The sequence below is a fragment of the Zonotrichia albicollis genome, chromosome 16, assembly GCF_047830755.1.
Source record: "Zonotrichia albicollis isolate bZonAlb1 chromosome 16, bZonAlb1.hap1, whole genome shotgun sequence".
NCBI classification, from domain to species: Eukaryota; Metazoa; Chordata; class Aves; order Passeriformes; family Passerellidae; genus Zonotrichia; species Zonotrichia albicollis.
Genome location: NC_133834.1, coordinates 16095643 through 16105344, shown reverse-complemented (window position 1 = coordinate 16105344; position 9702 = coordinate 16095643). Strand labels below are relative to the sequence as shown.

General features: G+C 47.2%; 1 protein-coding gene across 2 annotated transcripts; it reads right to left on the bottom strand.

The window, feature by feature from the left end:
• Positions 1 to 30: 30 nt before the first annotated feature.
• On the bottom strand, positions 31 to 8700 carry RNPS1 (RNA binding protein with serine rich domain 1). 2 transcript variants are annotated; one of them, XM_005493171.3, is made up of 7 exons: positions 8575 to 8700; positions 5314 to 5469; positions 4846 to 5037; positions 3584 to 3686; positions 2903 to 3056; positions 2304 to 2445; positions 31 to 1108 (listed from the first exon to the last, which is right to left on the bottom strand). In XM_005493171.3, coding segments are annotated over exons 1-7 (855 nt in total). In that variant the 5' UTR covers positions 8577 to 8700; the 3' UTR covers positions 31 to 1002. The 2 variants fall into 2 exon arrangements, with proteins under 2 accessions (XP_005493228.3, XP_074408940.1); XM_074552839.1 differs by lacking the exon at positions 8575 to 8700 and adding an exon at positions 8447 to 8475.
• Between the last annotated feature and the right edge of the window lie 1002 nt (positions 8701 to 9702).

Here is a 9702-nt window from a genome sequence, read left to right as displayed (position 1 = left end):
GCACCGTGAGGCAGAGAGGAGGCACAGCCCTTCTCAACCCTACTGCTTTATTCAGAACTGCTCGTCCTACACAAGTACAAACACAACATGGGCCAAAAGGATACAAAGTTATACAAAACAAAACAAACAAAAAAAAATCTGTATAGTATCGACTGTACAACAGGTGGTAAATTCTTTGCCTTTCCCTATGCCAACCCTAGTTAATCCAGGCAGCATCATGGCTTCGAGCCTCCCTCTCTGCTTTGCAGTTTCCAAGGGGTTGGTGCTCAGTCACTCATTGGGGATTTGTAAAAGCACGCTGTTTCACTGTGGGCTGAGTAGGAAGCTTTTACCAATACCCTCAACAAAAAGGTGAAAGAAATCACTTAAGGGGGCAGGTACAGAACATTTCTTAGGCTTTCCACTTCTCTACAGTGTCATGTTCACTGGGCTGGACCATTGTTTCTGTGGTGATTGCCTGGTGTAAGCATTACAGAAAAGCTTACTCTGCAGAAACTAACCATCCAGGGGAACTGGAATAAAGCAATTTTGTACTGAATTAAGTCTCCGGCAGGTCTGTGCTCCAGCTGCCCTGATAAACTCCTATGCTGGCATCTGGAGATCAAGGTATGTGGCTCACTGCCTTACTCACTGGGGTTCTGAACTAGCTTAAGATTTACATGCTGGTCTGTACAGCGTGCTAAACGTTTACAATCACCAAGCAGCAGCTGCTAACTGGAGAAAGACAGGCTGAAACATTTTTCCCTCCCTCTACCTGGAAAAGATGGTTTTTCAGCCTTTAAAATCAAAGCCATTTTTAAATAATTTCAATTCAATGCCAGGAATCCAGAAGCCTCACAGCAAAGGTTACTGGCCAGGAACTGGTGCTCTCTCTTCTTACACTGCCTTCACTGCCAGGATTATCTCTCACTCCTCCTCACCCAGACTCATTATAAAAAAGGGACAATATTCCATCTGATGGGATTTAAGTTAAAAAGTAAAAAGCTGTCCAGTCCTTTTGCTTTATCTTGAGGAGTTGGAGCTGGAGCGGCTGCGGTGGCGCCTCCGCCCGGGAGAGCGGGATCGGGATCGCCGGCGAACGGGGGAGCGGCGCCGAGGGGAGCGGGACCTGCCAGGGAATGAGGAGAAAGCTTCTGTTAGGAGACAACAACAGGTTTAAGCAATTGTCAGCTCAGCTACCAACTTTTTAAAAACCCTTCCCTGCCTCCTGCCAAAATCCCTCAGACACCATGGGAAAAGAGCTTGAGCAAAACAGCTCCATAGAAGACACAGCAGGACTGTTCTGGCTATTCTCCCTCTGCTTAAGGAACCAGAAAAAAATTATTAATACTTGAACAACAGACAAGAAACTTATCTTCTTCCTCAAGGAAAATGAACTCGGATCCTACAACAAATCCTCCTTCACCTGAAGTCATCTTTGACTCCTGAAAGAGTGATATTCAGGGCAAGGATTTACCCAAATCCTTTCACATTACAAGCTCCTTAGAGGAAGCTTACTCCAGAAGTAGTTTAGCTTCAAGCTTCTCACTACTACAACTTATCAGTATAGTTACTGCTATGACAGAAGTTCCAGGCACAGAATACTAGCAGAGCTAACAGGACAGTAGAAGATGGAGTAGGAGATATTACAAAGGAGGCAAACCTGCATGTGTGAGACCTCAGCAAAAGGTGTGTTTAAAGGAGCACCAAGAAGCCTCCTGGATCTTATGCCACAGTAACTACTGCTCATTTTTAAACCTTTGCTGAAAGTTGTTCAGCAATCAAGTTACTACTGACAAGTAAAATATTTTGAACACATGTAAACACCAAAGACTCAGAACTTACCTGAGCACAATCAGACAGCTCCAAGCTGCACAACTGTCAGATCACACCTTAGGGCCAGTGTACTCCACCCACCTGACACAGGACTGCTTTTTGGTCATGTGCCCATTCAGAAATAAGGGAGGGAGGGAGGTACAAGGGCTTCCAAGAAACAAGAAGCTGGCACAGCCTGCCACAAGTGTTCTGTCAGCCAAAGTCTGTTCCCATTTCATCTTCAAGCCTTTATGCAGAAGGCACTCCACAGAACAGGCAGGGAAGGGTGGGAAGGGTGAGAGCGTTCCCAGAGACTGTGCTCAGGGTGCAGACCACAGCAGGCACCCTGAGCTCATGAGTTAGGAACTGCAACCCAGGTTCAAGCAATGCCCAAAATGTGTTACTGTCACTCGCAGGGGAAAGGGAAGTCCAACAGGATTGTCCCCATGCCAAGTCTTCCAGTGATAATGAGTTGCTACTGAGAAGAACAGCCTTGTCCCAGCTCTTACCTCCTCCTCATGCGAGGGGGGGACCTGCGCCACATGGGCGGCGGCGGCAGCATCCTCCTGGGGGGGCTGAAGCGTCTGGGAGGTGGCCGAGGCCGTGGTGCCAGCACAGCTGTGGCTGTGATCTCCTGACCGTCAATCTGGCCTTTGGAGGGCAGCACAGAAATAGGGAGAATAAGTATTTTTCAACCTAACATATACACATCATATCACTGCAACTCACTGCTTTGTCAGAAGCAACTGAAGTGGGATCAGGCCACGGAGCTCCACACCCTGCTCAGGGGCTGCTATGACATAGTCCTCACACTGCTACACTTCTTTATCTAATCCCACCAAAGTGCAGTTCAGATGTAAACCTGGAAAGGTTTTCATATAAGCTTAAAATTATTTTTTCACTGTTTTGAAAAAAGATTAGTTCTAATAGTTCTGTGGTTTCTTGGATCTGTCCTGAACCTCACAAAAGCCACTTGGGCTGAAAACTGACAGTACTTTCTATCTGCTCACCAAAGATATCCCCATCACCTCTAACTCATTTTCTGATCAAATCCATCTACTCTGAAGCTTTTTTAAAGCCCACAGGCTCCTTGCAGGTCAGTACCTACCTCCATCCATGTGTTTCAGGGCTTTCTCAGCATCATCTGGGTTTTCAAACTCCACATAAGCATAACCTTTGGAGAGATGTGGGTTTAGCCTGTCAACTGGCATGTCAATCATTTTAATCTTTCCATAAGTGGAAAAAATTTCCATGATGTGATCCTGCAGAGAGAGAGAGAAAGAGACTGAGCCTTATGAACACAGAGCACACTCACCAGCCAGTCCTGGCTGGCCCAGAGCAGTAAATCCACATCACATCAATTTTTCAGCAGCCTAAACTTTTTACCCCTGAAGACCTTTAAACTACATTTTAGCAAAGACAACTCAAGCCAGCCCAGCTCTCTGCAGATACTTTATCAAGAACTGCCCAGTATCCTTTATACCTCCAAGGTAATTTCAGCTGTTGTCCCAAATTCTATTCTAGTAAAGCACAATATAAGGTCTGGAATACTGACAAAACAGGCAGACTTCTTAGGCACTACAGTTTCTCAGAAGGCTTCATGGTATTTGACTCAGTAAAATCATATGAAAATTTTCCTCACTGACCAACCTGGACACAAAGAAACAATATCCAACAGCAACACCTTGGCAACTCACTAGTAACCAAGGTTCAGAGAGCTTTGAAAGAGCAACTCACACATTCTCATAGAACACAAATGCTTGACTGCAAGGGAACACGCCATTATTACCTTTGTCACATTTCTAGTGAGCCTTCCAACATGCACTTTTGTGGGTCTGGGTGATGGGCTCCGCCTCTTCCTTTCCTTTTCATCTCTCTTGGGTGGTTTGGACCTGATTTGGACAACAGAAAACATTTACAGTTTTCAGGGAACATGCAGGACAAAACCTAAGCCAGTCATTATCACATGATTAAAAATACCATTTTTACTGAAGGGCATCTTTGTCCTGAAGAAGTTACAGTGTTGGGGTGGTGGTGAGGGTGTTCCACTCAGAAACACCTCAGGACTTGCATTTGTCTGGTTTTGCTTTAGAACCTTTTGAAATTCGAAAACTTTTTTTTTGCAAATTTTTAACTTCACTGCAACTAGGGTAACAAACACAAAGTTTAGCAAGCACTTCTATGAAGTTGAGGTCATAGCTAAAGCATTTCCCAGTTGTAAATACGAAAACATTCTTTGCCTCAACAACTGAAGAGGCAAAATAAGGCCATAAGATCACAGCATACCACAACCAGGCAATGAACAGATTCAACTATTTGCATTTCTGTATCTTCCACTGACTACAGAGGTCCAAAAATGTAAACAAATCTATTTAAAATTAGCTGCATATCACAATGCCTTTGCAGCTAAGAAAAATCTGAAATGAAACTTTAATCTTTAATATTCAAAAAAACAGTATGTAGAAAATTTATCTTTATGCTTCTTCCTAATCTTAAAGTCCATCAACTGAGTGATACTAAAAACCCACACAGGCTTATGCAGATTTTTATCAGCCTTCATTGCCTTATACAAAGGAGAACTGTAAAGACATTAAGACAGCTTGATTCCCATGTTACCTTTACAGGGGCTTCCTCTGCCCTCCTTCCTATTTTACTTTTCATAAATAAGAATATAAATATACATATGTACACATATATGCTGGTTTTAGCCCTGACTTTTCTGTTAGTCATGGCTGTAGTTTAGAGGAATTGAACAGCTTTACTTTGATCTAGACCCATACTACTAAGGAAACACTGATTAAAACCACCTCTAAAAAATGTAGTATTTAAAATTTTTAAACTACTAAAAATTAGATTTTTAACCTCTGTTCCTACAGGGTGTATGTTTGAATTCTAAGGAAACACAGCACATCCATTCTAACAAAATTCACATCTCTAAGTTATGGAGAAAGCAAATGGGCTTCAGAGAACAATCTGTTCTGATCCCAATCTTGCATTCTACATGGAATTAACGTGACATCTGGCAATTCCTAGAAGACAAATAAAACTCACTTGGAGCGGGACCGTCTCCTGTTGTCATGTCTGCGTCGAGAAGGACTGGGAGAGCCAGAAGAGCTGCTCGAACTGGAACTGCGCGAGGTGCTGGAGCTCCCAGAGCGGCTGGAGGCAGACGAGGAACTTGAGCCACTGCTAGAACCAGTGCTGGAACTGGACCCTGAGCTGGAAGTTGAGCTGGAACGGGATCTTTTTCAAGGGGGAGAAGAATAAAAATTAGTGGAATACCTAGAAAAACAATGGCTGAGAAACTTCTGACAATTACAGAGAGTAACTGTGACTGAAACTCCACAGCTCACCAGAGAACCAAAGAAATTCATACTTAAAATATAAACCCTCTCGAGTTCGACAAAAATCACACAGTGACTAACACAACACAAGCTTTCAACAGGCCCAAGACTACCACAAGTAAAGGTACTGATTTCTGCAAATGCTGTCATTTGATGCTCCCATAAAAGCACCCACCTGGTACTGCTGCTCCCACTGGAGGCACTGCGTCTCTTGCGTGTTTTGTCGCGACCGCGATCCTTCTCACTCGATTCCTTGGCAGCTGCTTTATCCTTGGACCGGTCCTTCGACTTCTCTTCTGACCTGTCCTTGCGCTTGGTTGGTGAGGGAGCCCTTCAACAACAAATTGCAGAAAGCAAGCCTTTTAATTGCTTAATTAAAAAAAACCCACAGACAACAAAAGTCCCACACCCAAATATAGACCAGAGCAGCAACAAAAACCACTGAACTTTGAATGTAACTCAGGATTACTGAAACTGTGGAGTTAAAGTACTAGGCAATTCCAGACACTTTAGAAAAAGTTCTAGCAAGCTCTTCTTTTTTAATCCTGGTAACTCCTTTTCCCCTTCAGAGATATCCATAGTGGTAGAATGGGCCTCATGCCTCACATCTCACTTTTAACTCTTGGATTCAGAGAACCAGTTCTCTCTTTGCTCTCGATCCAAAAGGAGACAGATTTAACACCTCTCTATTTAGCACTGAAATGCAGGGCATTAGTTGACTTCTAGATGTTTACTATATGAGGGCTACATCCATCACAAAATCTGCAACATCTACAAACATGTAACATTTTGATTATACCATGGGGATTGTTTAAAATCGGCATTACAGACCTGTCTCTAATATTTTAATAACCTCTAAAGGAATATGACACCCCCAAGTACCAAGGAATTAAACGTTCAGGGAATGAACAGAAGTGTGTTGGAGCTGCCAGCCTTATCTGTAGCAGCACCGAACACGCACTGTAATAATGCAAGATGCTGGAAACATCTCCATCCCCACACAGGCAAACTGAGCGAACAAGAAAAAAACTTCCACAGCTCACAGCACCCAACAATCTTTTTGCTTCTGTGCTTCTGGTAAGCAATTACTTTATTCTCTGAATTGCAATTAAATGTATGGTTGGGAAGAGATTACTTCTGAACAGCCAAACCTGCTTTCCTGATTTTCAGGTTCACGGTTTTCCCTAATACACCAACTGCAGGAAACAACACAAATGAATATTCACAAACCCAGCTCCCTGCAGAAACCAAGAACCACCCGTGGCCTTTCTGCATGGAGGACAGGAAACCCACACCACAGGTGTGCTACTGGCGGAAGCTGCTGGGAAAGGAAAAGTCTCCTCGAGCACCAGTGGCAGGAAAAAAGCAGCCTGTCCCATGGGCGTTGCAAAAGGAGCCAAGACAAGCAAACTTGTGCATGTCACTCAGCTTTAGGGCATTTCTATCCAGCTCTGTGCCTCTCCAGTGCAACGTCTAAGGGGGATGCAGTTCATAAAGCCCCTCCATGAGCCCAGCTGGGTGGTACAGAACAGACAGGTTCCTGGTTTCACAAGACCAGAAAACCTAAGATTTTCCTTTAATAAAATCACAGAATCACTGACTGGTTTGGGATGGTGTGAACCTTAAAACTCATCACCTTCCAACATCCCAGCTATGGCCTTCGCTACACCAACCTGGCCTTGAACACTTCAAGAGATGGGAGCTTCTCTGGGCACCTTGGGCCAGGACCTCACTACCCTCACAGGGAAGAATTTTTTTCTAATCTCTAATGTAAACCTGCCCTCTGTCAGTGGGAAGCCGTTCCCCCTTCTCCTGGCACTCCAGGCCCTTGTAAAACGTCTCTCTCCATCTTTCTTACAGGTTCACTTCAGGTACTGAAGGCTGCAATTAGGTCACCCCAGAGCCCATTTTTCTTCCAAATATCCCATGGCCAGGTCTGGCTTATCTCTGCCTACATATCAGCTCCTCCTGCACCTGGGAACTATCAAACTCATGATGTTATCAGCACACAAAACTGTTAGTACTCCAGAGTCAGATCTGGTTTTACCCCTTCTGGGAGAAGAGAAAACACAGATAAAGACCAGCATGTTTGCTGTTACCTAGCCTGCTGCTGAGGCAGGAAATGGAATCACATACTCAATTACATTGGAACAGACCTCTGAGACCATCAAGTCCATCTTCTGACCCAACACCACCATGTCAACTAGACCAGAGCAGTAGGACTGGATGCAGCACTTGCTATAAACACCTCCAGGGATGGTGACTCCACAACCTCCCTGGGCATCCCCTTCCAGGGACCCAATGGCCCCTTCTGTGAAGACATTCTTCCTTACCTGATCTAAACCTCCCCAGTGCATGTTCAGCCTGTGTCCTCCTGTCCTGTTGCCCATTGCCTGGGAGAAGAGCCTGACCCTCACCTGGATACAGTCTCCTTTCAGGTTTCACTGCTAACTGCTCCTTGGGACAGGCACCTCCCAGGCAGATCAGCCACACGGCTTTGGAACATTCACCGAATGATGCACTGAATAAGCAGTCTCCAAACTAACTAGTGGTTTTAATCCTTTCTCGGGAATGCCACTGGCCAAACTCACTTTAGTTGGAAACCTCACCCTACCTTGTGGGCATTTTCACGTGCACAAGTTCAGGCATTCACTGGAAAATGTGGAAAGGATAAATCACAGTCCTCACACAAGGCTAAACAACATTGCATTTCTAAGCGACATGCTTCTTCCTTACAATCAAGAACCTCTCACTCGCTAAAAAATAGTTGGTTTAGGGGCATCCACCCAAAACCAGAAAGTCTAGAGAGCAATCGACACAAACTAGACGTCCATCTCACACACGTTTCTGCTTTAGAGACAGAATCTGAACACTCAGAGCAGCAGTTCTGTGGCAAAGGAAGCAAACTCGCTCGCCCTCAGGCTTCCCGTAGAGCTGTAGGCGAGTCCTTTACTGACAGTCTGCTCCAGGTCCTCAGCTGCAAACCGGCACAATTCCTGGTGTGTGGAGGGTTCGGCGCCCGGCCCTTGTCTGCCCTCTACGGCCGCTGGCCCAGCTCCGCGGCTGGCGGAGCGCGGGCAGCCACATCCGCCCTCCGTGGGTCCGGTACAGCAGCCGCGGGGCAGGGGCCGCGAGATCAGCACAGCAACCCGACCCTCGGGCCCGCACAACGCTCCTCCCGCAGGCCGGGCCGCGGCGGCGCCGACACCCGGGCCCAGCTCCCCGGCCGGCCCCGCCCCGGCCCTCCCTCCCCTGCCCTCCCCGCCTCCGGCCGCGGGAGGCCACGGCTCCGAGGCCCCATCCCTGACCCTCGCGCCACCATCGCCCCTCGGCGGCCCCAGCGCGCTCCCCACGGCGCCCCGCGCGGCGGAGGGGCCGGTCGGGCCGCGGCCGGGCCGGATGGACGCGGATGGCGCGGCCCCCGCCCCGCACTCACATCTTGGCCGCCGCCGCCGCTCCGCGCCCGTCGCGCGAGAGTGACGCAGGAGGGCGGGAAGGGGCAGCGCCGGCGCGAGGCGATGGCGTCACAGCGGGGGGCGGGACTGGCGGAAGGGCCCGAAGAGAACCGGGGCGGGCTGGGGCAGGGGTGCTGCTGCCCCAGCGCTGCAATAAAGGTTCCTGCAAACCCTGCCCTGCATAGCAATGGCAGTAGCGGCTGGGGCTTCGGCTCTGGGCTTTAAGAGCTTGACAGCCCAGCAGGCTGCAGCGCCTACGCGTGAATTCTGGTCCACGCTGTCCCAGGTGCAGGTTCACAGCACACCGACTCTGATCTGAGGTGGTGGCGGCTGTAGGGGCGGTACTGCTGTGAGGGGATTTGCCCTCTCAACTGCCAGAAAATGGGGAAGAGGCGAATGAAAGACTTAAGATGGAGCACCATACAGTGGTATTTCATGTCGTGGGATGGATATCCTCTCTCTCCCCCTGCCAAATGTGTTTGTGAACTTGAAATTTGCCACTGCAGACACTGAACCTCTGACCTTCTCACCACACTGGCTGCCTGACTTTTGACTTCAGATGAACAAAGCCAGAAGTGTATTTTGACCCCATCCCTAATGCAGGGCCTTGAAGGTGACAGATCTTTCTGATCAGCTTATGTGTACGGCCACAGGCACGTCTGTTAAATTCCTGATGACAGAAACTTCACCTCTTGAATGCAGTGGAAGGATATGTCCTGTCTACCTCCATCACAGCACATGAGCAAGACCAGGGCAGGTGTCTGTAAATTCGTGTTTGGCAAGAAGAAAAACAGGCTTATTTTCCGTTCTGCTGCAAAACCAAGAGGTATTACGTATGACCTGGCATGGAACAGGTTCAGAAAACAAAGAAAATAAACAAAACCCCAAAGAAAGCAAAAAGGAAGTTGTTCTTCTGTCCACAGCATCTTGTTAAAGGGCAGATTTCTCTCGCAGGAGATTTTGTAGTCTACTAAAATTCTGCATGGGTTCAATGAGAAACTTCATTATGTGAAATGAGGACTATTAGTAGTAGTAGACTGTCATGATGAGCTTAGCATCATGGAATCATTTAGGTTGGAAAAGTCCTCTAAGATCATTGAGTGTAATTC

Coding starts and splice junctions, on each gene's coding strand:
- RNPS1 (XM_074552839.1), bottom strand. Junction 5,038..5,313: donor AGTGGGAGCAGCAGTACCAG/GTGGGTGCTTTT, acceptor CCCTTGAAAAAG/ATCCCGTTCCAGCTCAACTT. Junction 2,446..2,902: donor CCTGAAACACATGGATGGAG/GTAGGTACTGAC, acceptor TGCCCTCCAAAG/GCCAGATTGACGGTCAGGAG.